The 12,097-nt window shown below is 38.9% G+C and overlaps 2 protein-coding genes across 2 annotated transcripts in view; one reads left to right on the top strand and one right to left on the bottom strand.

The window, feature by feature from the left end:
• LOC121437522 (short transient receptor potential channel 5-like) overlaps positions 1-11,499 on the top strand; it is a 146,404-nt gene extending 134,905 nt beyond the window's left edge. The window contains exons 7-10 of the mRNA XM_041637388.1: positions 4,925-5,125; positions 5,361-5,402; positions 7,602-7,691; positions 10,407-11,499. Coding sequence (XP_041493322.1) covers positions 4,925-5,125; positions 5,361-5,402; positions 7,602-7,691; positions 10,407-11,102 — 1,029 coding nt within the window. The 3' untranslated portion in view covers positions 11,103-11,499. The remainder of the gene's footprint in view (positions 1-4,924; positions 5,126-5,360; positions 5,403-7,601; positions 7,692-10,406) is intronic.
• On the bottom strand, positions 923-1,124 carry LOC121437521 (40S ribosomal protein S29-like). The gene has a single exon (XM_041637387.1). It carries the CDS (start codon positions 1,095-1,097, stop codon positions 927-929), a length of 171 nt encoding a protein of 56 aa, XP_041493321.1. The 5' UTR covers positions 1,098-1,124; the 3' UTR covers positions 923-926.
• Positions 11,500-12,097: the final 598 nt, after the last annotated feature.

The raw sequence follows: 12,097 nt of genomic DNA, 5'->3' as shown, positions 1-12,097 counted from the left end.
GAACGAAAGCTTGGCTGGATATAGTAGTCTGGGCTTGCATCCATGGTCTCTTAGTTTTTGGAGTACATCTATCCTGGACCTCCTGGCTTTCATGGTTTCCAAAGAGAAGTCAGGTGTAAGTCTAATAGGTTTACCTTTATAAGTAACTTGGCCTTTTTCCTTTGCGGCTCTTAATATTCTTTCTTTATTCTGTATATTTTGTGTTTTGATTAGTATATGGTGAGGGGATGTTTTTTTTTTTTGATCCAGCCTATTTGGTGTTCTGTATGCTTCTTGAACCTTCATAGGTACATCTTTCTTCAGGTTGGGAAAGTTTTCTTCTATAATTTTATTAAGTATATTTTCTGGACCGTTGAGCTGCACTTCTTCTTCTTCTACTCCAATTATTCTTAGGTTTGGTCTTTTTATTGTGTCCCATATTTCCTGAATGTTTTGTGATGAGAGTTTGTTGGACTTGCTGTTTTCTTTGATCAGTGTGTTTATTTTCTCTATGTTATCCTCAGAATCTGAGATTCTTTCTTCTATCTCTTGTATTCTGCTGGTTATGCTTGTTTCTTTAGTCTCTATTCATTTACCTAGATTTTCCATGTCCAGCCAGCCCTCTGTTTGTGTTTTCTTCTTTGCCTCCATTTCAGTTTTCAAGTCATGAACTGTTTCCATTATCTGCTTGATTGTTTTTCCTTGGTTTCCTACGGTATCATTCACTGATTTACTCAATTTCTCGAACTTTCTGTTATACTTCTCATCCATTTCTATAAGGGCGTTTTTTATATGCTGTTTAAGGGTGTCAATCACTTTCATGAAGTCAGTTTTTTCTACTTCTTCTTTTTTTTTTGAAGGTCTTCACTTTGTTTTATTCTTATGTACAAAGACTGGCGTTCATCTTTTCCACTGGGTAGAGTATTGAAGAACCCATTCAAGGTCGCTTAGTCCAACTTAATGAAGCCGATGTCCTTCGTGTACTGCCGGAAACACTGGCGGCACATGTTCAGCCCGTATTTCCGGATCAGACCGTGGCGGTTTGAGCAGACGCGGCAGGAGCGGGATCCCTGGCCGAACTTCCGCGGGTGACTCCAGTAGAGCTGCTGGTGACCCATGTTGCCTCACTGATGGCCGACGAGCCAAAAGCGCTTTTTTTTTGAGACAGGGTTTCTCTGTGGTTTTGGTGCCTGTCCTGGAACAAGCTCTTGTAGACCAGGCTGGTCTCGAACTCACAGAGATCCGCCTGCCTCTGCCTCCCAAGTGCTGGGATTAAAGGCGTGCGCCACCACCGCCCGGCTTTCTACTTCTTCTTGATTAAGGTGTTCATGTCCTCCTGTTGTGAGGTCGCTGGCTTCTGGTGGTTTCGTGTTGTTTTTCAGATTGTTGGGTGAATTCTTGCATTGGCGTCTGCCCATCTCTTCCTCCCAATACTCCCCTATGGATCTTCTTTTACAGGATCAGGTCTTCTTGCCCACTGATGTACCTTCCCAGTGATGTCACTCCCCAGTGATGTTTCTCCTGGTGTCCAGATCGGATCTCCGTGCTGCTTGGTTAGCTCACAAACAAAGGGCCCACCCTGCTTGCATCAGGCAGGCTATGGAGACAAAGGAGCTACCGCCCTCCCCTTTGCCCTCCCGATTCGGGTTCGGTCCCAGCGCCCGAGCAGGCTGAGCAGGGAGGTGCTATGCCGCCAAAGAAGGGAGGGAGGGTGGGAGACAGGGGTTGGGAGGATCTGGATGTAAGCTGGATGGGATAGGAAGAGAGAGGAGGTATTGGGCAGTATAGCCCCTGTAGGATGACCAGGAAGTGTAGGCCGAGTGTAAAATTCTTTGACTAATTTTTTAATGATTTTTTTTATTTATGATCCTTGTATAAAATTGCTATCTACAAGAAGTTGTAAATTTGTTTTGAGCAATAATTATTGACATTCTTCATTGATTGTCTTCAAAAATCCAGACCTAGGACTAGATGGGCTCTTGCTTTGTTGCACGGGTGGGGCTTACCCACAATTCTCCTGCTCCCTGAGCACTTGGAAGACAGGTGTGCATCTCCTCCATCTGATTATCTGGCTTTTTTTCTTTCTCTTTTCTTTTTTCTTCTCTTTTCGTTTCTCCCTGTTGTAGACTATTATTTTAAGGTGTGTTACATTTGTTTGTGCTCTGGACCCTTTGTTTAGCGATGTAGAGATGTGTTGCCTTTGTTTACACTTCATTTGTTTAACTCAGTGAAGTTGTGTTACTTTGCCTGCCTAAAACACCTAATTCTAATAATAGATGTAAATCATTCAAAAAGAATACATCACATGTGGGACACACTGTATACATTTTAGATATTTTCATTCTGTAATTTTTTTCTGTTGCTGACATCATTCATTCACATGAAATCTCTCGTGGGAATTTTCCTTGGGACTCCAGATCATAATATAACCCCTTTGTGTCTCCTACAGGACCATAACATGAATTTTCATTCATTGGTTCATTCAGCTACAGTCACAGTGTATTTTCATGCAAAATATATTATAAGTAATTAATTTTATGTTAAAAAAATTCATTAAAAAAAAGAGTTCCAGGGAAGCCAAGACTATTTAGTGAGTGTAGTTGGTTTTTGGTTTTTGGGTTTTTTTTGGTTTTTTTTTTTTTTTACTCTTTACTCTTAAGGAGGTCTGCCACCCAGCTCCCAAATAATCACACGGAGACTTATTCTTTGTTATGAGTGCCTGGCCTTTGCTTGGCTTCTTTCAAGCCAGTTTTTCTTGACTTAGATTATTCCTTCTACTTCTTGCCTTTGGACTTTTATCTTTCTCTACTACATATGCCTTTCTTTACTTCTTACTCCATGACTTGCTGTGTACCTGGGTAACTGACCCCTAATGTCCTCTTCTCCTTCTCCTTTTCTTGATCCTCCATCTTCTCTTCCCAGATATCTTCTGCTATATACTCTCTCTGCCTTGCAGTCCCACCTACACTTTTCTCTGCCTAGATATTGACTATTCAGCTCCTTATTAGACCAATCAGTTGTTTTAGGCACGCAAAGTAACACAGCTTCATAGAGCTAAACAAATGCAACATAAAGAATGCAGCACATCTTTGCATCATTAAACAACCGTTCCACAGCATAAACAAATGTAACATATCTTTAACTAATATGCCACAAGTGTGTCCCTATCTCAGAAAAAGACTTTAAAGAATCCATTATTTCATATACCAGATGAACCAAGTTTTTGTCTTGTATTTTGGTGGAAATGCTGGAATGCAAAGTCTTTAGAAGTTAAATGTGTATGCTATTACTGAGCTATTGCCCAACTCCTACAGTAGGAACTCTTTATCTAATGTTATTTTAAGATAAAAGTTAATGGGTATGAACAATCAATTCTAAACTATCATGGCCCTTGAAATAAATAAAGCTTCACATAATGCATAAATGGAAAGGCCTTAAATTTTTTGAAAATTCCAAAGTTGCAAATATCATGACATTTTGTTCAAAAATGCTGTGTCACATATTCAATGACCATAACACAGCTGAGAAGTTTAATATTGGTAGTTACTAACTTAGAGTTCCCTTTCTATCTCAAGCATGTCCTTTACAGATAATCGAGGATCATTTATTGCATTTGACCATCATATTATTTCAGCTTATTTTAAACTCAAAGTCATGCTGCCTTTTTGTTGATAATAGCACAGATCATCCCCTAGCCTTGAAAGCAAGCAGTCCATGGTATATGTAAAATAACATCCTGAAATTCACACAAGCAAGTGGAATAGGTTTGCAATTCCTCTTCAGATAGCCAATTGATCTGCACAGCAGCCCCTTGAAAAATATCTATTTACAGAGATTTTGGTCTTTTGTGTTCACTTATTCATTTATTTAAGGGTGTGGGGGTGCGCATGTGCATATACATGTGCAAGAGTACATGTAAACATTTCACAACATGCATGCCACTGTCAGCTTGAGGCTGGTTGTAAAATTCAATGGCAAAGAATTTGGTTTGGGGAAAAGTGACATACAAATACCTTGTTGCACTAAAGAATTTTAGAAGAACCTTCAGTTGAAGATGGAAAAAAATCGTTTTTTCCATTTGCTAATGGCTTTAGTTGGTAAACAATAAAAATATTCAGTTCTCTCATACACCTCCCAATATTATAAACTAAAAAAGCTTTCTTAACCCCATCTTCACCTCTTGAAAATAACCATGATTTATAGTTTGGTATATACACATCTGCCAAAATATGTAAATATGTAATTTTTCAGTTGAATTAAGTGAGATTTTTGCTCACAGTATATATTTTTTACACTCAGGATCTTCAACAGATGCATATATTCATATATATTCTATACATAAAGTATTACCTATATTTTAGAATTAGATTGTAAGTCATTTTGTTGTTGAAATATCATTTATTTAAATAGCCTTCTACTATTGAATATTTAGGTTGTTTACAGTGATTTGTTATTACTATACTACACTATACTATACTATACTGAAGAACCCTGTGTATAATCTTTCTGCAACCCCCTCCATTTATGCCATCCTTCATTCTTCCACCATCTTGTTTTTTGATTTTTCACTTCTAGTAATTGAACCCAGGGTTTTCTACATGCTAAACAAATGCTCTACCACGAAGTCATACCCCTATTAACTTTTCTTGTACTTTAAGGTAGGATCTTACTATATAGCATAGGCCAGTCTCAAACTCATGATCCTCCCGCCTCAATTCCCTGAGTAGATGGGTTTAGAGGCATGTACTACCAAGCCCAGTAAGATTTATTTCTCAAAGTGGATTGCCAAATCAATGTGATTTGCACTTACAGGGTATATGTAATTCAAGTTTATATAGCTACTTCCGGGTTGTCCTCTACAGAAGCAATTACAGAGGCTAAAATTAGACATATCTATATTTCCTGGTTTTCTGTCTCTCCCAACTTGCATTTGTGTCTTTCATAGGATCATGCTGACATTGAGTGGAAATTTGCAAGAACAAAGCTATGGATGAGTTACTTTGATGAAGGTGGTACCTTGCCACCTCCTTTCAACATTATCCCCAGTCCCAAATCATTTATGTATCTTGGCAATTGGTTCAATAACACCTTCTGTCCAAAAAGAGACCCTGATGGAAGACGGAGACACAACTTGAGAAGCTTCACAGTAAGACAAAAAAAATCTGTCTCTTTTTACAAGAAACTGTTTTCTTCCTTCCCCTTCTTTATGACAGTTCCTATCATAAATATTATAAAATAATTCCAACTAATGTTCTTGCTATCTGTCAGGGAGGAGCTATTGTATCATTCTACAATCCTAATATTTACCAAATTCTTGGGGTGGGTAAATGGCTAAGTGCTAGCCAACTGATGAAAACCTCTCTGTCCATTTTGAATTACAGGAGCGCCATGCTGATAGCCTGGTCCAAAATCAACATTATCAGGTACTGCTTACCCATTGGGGGCTAAACACAACAGTTTTTGATCAGTTCTGTGGGAGTAGAGAAGCAAACTCTACTCTAGCTATGTCTAAACTTAACTTGGGTAGGAACCCTTGAAAGACTAATTCACTCAAGACTGAAGTAATTCATCAGGTCGGAGTCAACTGCTTGATATCTCTGTTGATATCCCTTTAACACTACCTCATAAGGATGTGAGTCAGCCATACCTTAGAAAGCTATCTTCCTTGAGATTAAGCAGCAGATGAGTAGTTGCTCAGTCAATGAGTAAATGAGTACCTATTGCACACAAGACACTAAGACACACATTAGAGAAATCATTGTGTAAAAGCAAGACACCTTAGAAGCCTATCATCTTTCAGGAATGAGAGATATTACTTCATTAAAGCTAATAAAATTAACTGACCAGATGGGCAAAAACTTACTGCGAACAAAAAGCACACACAGCAATGGGAATACACAATAAGTAGCAAATACAGAATATGAGGAAATTATTAGCAACTTCAGTGAAGTAAAATCTTTTATCAGGACACAGATCTTTCTAAATTATAAACATGACTTTAATCAAAGGAGCAGATATGTGCTTCTGATGGGACCAACCAGAAGACAACTAAGCACACAGATATGTGAGATATTTATGGAAAGTAATCTTTGAAAATCACAGATAAAAGACTATATTTAACGTTCTAGATCAAAATAAATGCAGAGTAGGGGACATATCTCAGGTGGCAGACTCATTGCCTACCACACATCAGGCCCTGAATATGATCCCCAATGCCATCTAAACAGTGTGATGGGGGCAAAAAGATCGGAAGTTCAAGGTTATCCTCAACTATGTAACAAGTTTACATCTTGAGTTACATGAAACTTTATCTTAAGAAACCCAAACAGAAAAATATCCTACAAGGTTTAATGGAAAGGAAACTCAACCTTATTCCACAAATGGTTTCCCAAATTTTATTCATCTTAGGCACAAATAGCAATGAGCAACACAAAGTACAGTGTTTCATAGGTGACCCTTTCCTCACTATGTCTACCTCCATCTCTAATCATGATAGAAAATGCTAACACCTAGGCAAGATTCATTGCTTTTACTTTCTGCTTCAAACATCATTAACAGGACATTTCCTGGGCATCTCACTGACTTATTGAAGTTCACCGAGTAGCAGAAACGGTAGCCACAGCATTATTAACTATTACTATAGACTCTGGAATCAGCTTGAAGTAGAACTGAAATCTAATTTTTCCATTGTCTAGCACTGTGATCCTGAAGACGCCAGTTAACAACACTAAGCCTCAGCTTCTTCATTTGTAAACCAGGAAGAAAAATAAAAGTTAAATTACAGGGTGGTGAAAATTCAGTGGGGATTTAAACCAGGAATAACAGTAAAAGCTAAATTATGGGGCTGGGAAAATTCAGTGGGGATGGCGCCTGGCACATTGCAGTAAGCAGCAGCAATCGTCAATACCAACCTGGCAGCCATGTGTGTTCCATTAAACATTAAACCTGAGGCTAATAGAGGCATTCCCTGTAAAAGTGAAGTGTAGGTTGATTCTATAAAACATATCTTGATCATAAAATTACTAGCTCGTGATAGGTGGTGATGGCACATGCCTTTAATTCTGGCTCTTGGGCGGCAGAGGAACTCTGTGAGTTCCAGGCCAGGCTGGTCTGCGGAATGAGTTTCAGCATAGCCCAGGCTACACAGAAAAATAACTGTCTCAAAACACAAAACAAACAAAAAATTTACTAACTCACTTAGTGACTCCCAACTTCATGAAGAGAAAAACCCCCTATTTCACTAAAAATACTAAAGTTTAATCCATCCCAGAGGAATGGATATTGAATTGAATATGAGCATTCAAGGGATATAATACTTTCATCATACACACACACACACACACACACACACACACACACACACTACATGCTTACTTTATACTTGAGTAGAAATTCTTCCTTTGGGGTAAATTTAATGGTAACTGGCACACTCTGCCACCAAAATTCAGAGATGCAATGACTTAGTAACTCAATGAACTTAAGTTTTTTGGCAGAAAACTTCTAGGTACAGTGAGGATTTCCTATGGCAAAGATGATCTAAGTGAGTCTTCTGCGCGGATTCTTTATTTACCTGATAGTCTGAACAGAAAACTGAATACCTCATCATGCTTTCTCAATTCCAGGAAGTTATCAAAAATTTAGTCAAGAGATATGTGGCTGCAATGACAAGAAACTCCAAAACAAATGAGGGATTAACAGAAGAAAACTTTAAGGTAATTTAATCATGAAGTGGGTAAATATCTCTCTCTCTCACTCTCTCTCTCTCTCTCTCTCTCTCTCTCTCTCTCTCCTATATTTTCATATAGTGCAAGAAAAACTCAATTACAAGTCTTATTAGTCTAAAAATTATTCTTTATATTTTTTTTGAAAATTGAGTTTATGTGTGTGTGCATTGCCTGCACATTTGTTGTCTAGGTGTCAGATTGCCCCAGGGAGTAGTGGTAAGCAGGTTGTTGAGAGCCACCATGTGGGTAGTGGGAACTGAACCCAGGTCCTCTGGAAGAGCACAGTTCTCTTAACCACTAAGCCATGTCTCTAGTCCCTGCAATTCTTATTCTGTCTTGGAATTATCTGCCATCCAGTAAGTGGAGAAAATTTTTCCTTTTCTAAAAAAAAAATTATGCTTATAATTGAAATAGAATATTACTTTTCATCCTTCCTCCTGCTCCTCCCAGCTACACACCTCCATATCTCTCCCATATTCCCAACTCTATAGTTCATAGCTTCTTTTTTGTTTCATATATGTATATATGTATATATACATATATATACACATACATACAATTTTTTGAGTATAAACAGAGACTGTGCTGTTTTCTGGATGCCCAGACCTGAATAATCACACAAAACTATATTAATTACAACACTCTTTGGCCAAAGGCTTAGGCATATTCCTAGCTAGTTCTTACATCTTAAACTAACCCATCTCTATTAATCTGTGTATCACCACGAGGCTGTGGGTTACTGGAAAGGTTCTGGCATCTTTCTCCTTCAGCAACTACATGGCATCTCCTTGACTCCACCTACTCTCTATATATCTTTGTTTGGTTTTCCTGCCTGGCTTTACTCTGTTAAACCATTGTCCAAAATGGCATTATTCATTAACCAATAAAAGCAACACATATACACAGAAGGACATCCCACATCATTTTGTGTTTTTGTTATTTACATTTACATGGCTTCAGTGTTGATCACTTTACACTGAACAACCATTTAGGGAACTTATCTCTGGGGGAGAGGTTCATTCTTCTCCTCATAGTCACTATTATCTATAATTTTTTGTCTCAGATTGGGGCCACACACAATTTGGGGTTGAGAGGTTTTTATCAATGTCTGTTACAATCAGTTTTACTACCAAAGTGAACCTGTTCTTTCCTTTGATAATATCAGGGTGGAGAATAATTTACTTAACTGATATAGCAAGAATGCATACTAAGGGATAAGGCAGCAAAGAGAAAATGCCTGGAGGCCTTAAATGCCTTCTTTAAAAGATCGGCAATTAAATCCAGAATATGTATTTTTAAATTTTAAGTCTAAAGAAACTACAATTACATAGTAGAATTTTTCCACTCTTGGTATCAACCTAAAAGAGTGATTCTCACACAGGGGCATTTATGTAGTTAGGGCACATTTGGCCATCTGGAAATGTTTTAAATTGTCATACTGGCATCTAGTGGGTACAAAGAGGGTTGCTACTAACAATCCCACAATTAACAAGATAGCTTTCCATCATAGAAAACTATCCTACCAATTTGGGCGGTGGTGGTGCACACCTTTAATCCCAGCACTTGGGAGGCAGAGGAAGGCGGATCTCTGTGAGTTCGAAGCCAGCCTGGTCTACAAAAGTTAGTGCCAGGACAGCATCCAAAGCTACACAGAGAAACCCTGTCTCAAACAAACAAACAAACAAAAACTATCCTGCCAGACATATCAGTAGAGCCTAGAATAAAAACCCTATCCCAGGATCCATGACACATGCACACACAGATATATAACATCCCTGGAAGGCACTCGGGAATTCTATTACCTTAATCCACAGATGGAAATTAGGTGTTGAAGACCAATGTGCCAATCACTTTACTAAGTTATTATTGCATGTCAGTTCATGAGTATAGAAGCTAGGGGAGTTAGAAAAAGGATAATGGAGATGGAGAGGTACCAGGTACCGAAAAGCCCTGTAGTCCATGATACAGTATTTATAGTGTTTCCTTAAGACAAGACACATTACCAAGACATTTTAAGCATGTGAATGACTTGATCAGATTTAAACATTGAAAACCTCTAAAGGAACAAGTTAATAGTATGCAAGCAACTGTCTCATCACCTGATACTTCATTTCTTCAGTTTCCTTCCTGGATCCTAAAGGTCTTCTCTTCTTCAGCTGTCCTTTTCCTTCAGACACTCAGGAGAGCCAGTTTTCTAATCAAATAACTTGCGAGCAAGCACTTTATTTTTAACATCTTGTGTGTGAGAGTGTTGTGCCTATATGTGCATTTTTCTGCATATATGTATGTGCACCATGTGTGCACTCATGCAGGTAAAGGCCAGGAGAGGGTGTTGTTGCATCCCCTAGAACTGGAGTTACAGGTGGTTGTGAGATGCCATGTGGATGCTGAGAATTGAACCCAGGTCATCTGGGAGAGGAGCCAGTACTCCTAACTGCTAAGCCATTTTTCCATCCCAGTTATTACTTTGTTAGGGATTAGTTTATGTTTTTGTTCCACAGGTTCTGAAATAAACCTTACCCACTGTAGTTTTTCCACTGGTCACAGAAGTCTTTCTGTGCTTAACTAATGAAAGGTTTTTACAGTATAATGTGTGCTTATTGGTTTATTACTATGTAAAACAGCCTATCCAAAATTCCAAGTATCTTCTTTAAAGACCTTTTTTTTTATTCCTAACAAAACATGTCTTCTTTCTTTTGCTAGGAATTAAAACAGGACATCTCAAGCTTTCGATATGAAGTACTTGACCTCTTGGGAAACAGAAAACAACAAAGAAGAAGCTTTTCCACTAGCAGTGCTGAATTCTCTCAAAGGGATGATACCAATGATGGCAGTGGTGGGGCACGGGCCAAATCTAAGAGCGTCTCTTTCAATTTAGGCTGCAAGAGAAAGGCCTGCCATGAGGCACCTCTCATCAGAACCATGCCAAGAGCCAGTGGTACTCACGAGAAGTCAAAAGCAGAGTCGTCAAGCAAACGGTCCTTCATGGGCCCCTCTTTCAAGAAACTGGGTCTCCTATTTTCCAAGTTTAATGGTCAGAGCTCTGAACCTACTACGTCAGAGCCAATATACACCATCTCCGATGCCATTGCCCAGCAGCATTATATGTGGGAGGACATCAGATATTCTCAGATGGAGAAAGGGAAGGCAGAGGCCTGTTCTAAAAGCGATTTGAACCTCAGTGAGGTAGAGTTAGGTGAAATCCGGGGTGCTGCTCGGAGCAGTGAATGCCCCCTAGCCTGTTCCAGCTCTTTTCACTGTGTACCCAGCATCTGCTCCTCAAATTCTAAACTTTTAGACTCATCAGAGGATGTGTTTGAAACTTGGGGAGAGGCTTGTGACTTGATCATGCACAAATGGGGTGATAAACAGGAAGAACAAGTTACAACTCGGCTCTAAGTCAAGCCCCCCCCCACCATCATCTGTTCTGAAATTCAAGAGAACATTTGTAATTCCTCATTCTCAGAGGTGACCGCAAATATGGTTCCCTCGTGGTCCCCCGCCAAGGAGTGGAACTCTTATTATTTTCCGTCTTTTATAGCCACATTCTTCGTGTTCTGTTTTACTGCTATTATAATTTGCCTTTTTGTAACTATAAATACTAGATCCATCACAAAACCAACGGAAGCAGAATTGCCCCAGTCAGCAGAGATGCAGTTGCGTGCTTAATCCCTTTGCTTTGCTGTTCTTATCCTTGTCTTGTTGAAGCTCCTGGTGCCACTTTGCTACAATAGCTGCCGCACAGATTCCTGACTTTCCTCGGGATCTCACACCCATCTCCCGACAGAGCTGAGGGATATGGTCCGCAGTACCTACCAGCGATCAGATAAGGCAAATCAACCTGCCTGTCTTTGTTGCTCTACAGTGCTTCACGCTGCCCATGCTGGTTCAATAAACACAATGAACAGCATGAAAGGGAGACTGGACTCCAAAGAATTGTCAGCTTGTGGTTTCTAGGTAGACCTGGCCTTTCTGTTTTGTTTCAAGACACCATAACTTCTAATTGTGGGGACTGTTGAGGTTTTGTTTCTTAACGATGTGTTAATTTTTTAACGTGTGCCAATGAGATATTTACTCTACAGGGTGTGTCACAGCTAATTTTTAGCTGCTTTGCTTTCCCGTGTTTGTATATTTTGGTTAACTTATATATTTTAAATTTTGAGAGTATCAAAGTTAGTGTTTAGGATGTGTACTTTTTTCCAAAAAAAAAAAAATCTTCTACTGCATTCTAACCAATAGTTACTACAGCTCAAACATTGGCAAGAAAAAAGATAATTAGCTGGTATATTTATAGGGTCCTATCTACTGTGGATAGTTTTAATCATCATTGATATAAAGGCATTTTTAAGATTAAAGACTGGATTTGAAATATTTTATATCAGAAAAATGACATT

This window comes from Microtus oregoni, unplaced genomic scaffold (assembly GCF_018167655.1).
Source record: "Microtus oregoni isolate MIOR12 unplaced genomic scaffold, Mior012 000052F_ref0000163, whole genome shotgun sequence".
NCBI lineage: Eukaryota > Metazoa > Chordata > Mammalia > Rodentia > Cricetidae > Microtus > Microtus oregoni.
This window is presented reverse-complemented; position numbering and strand designations above follow the sequence as displayed.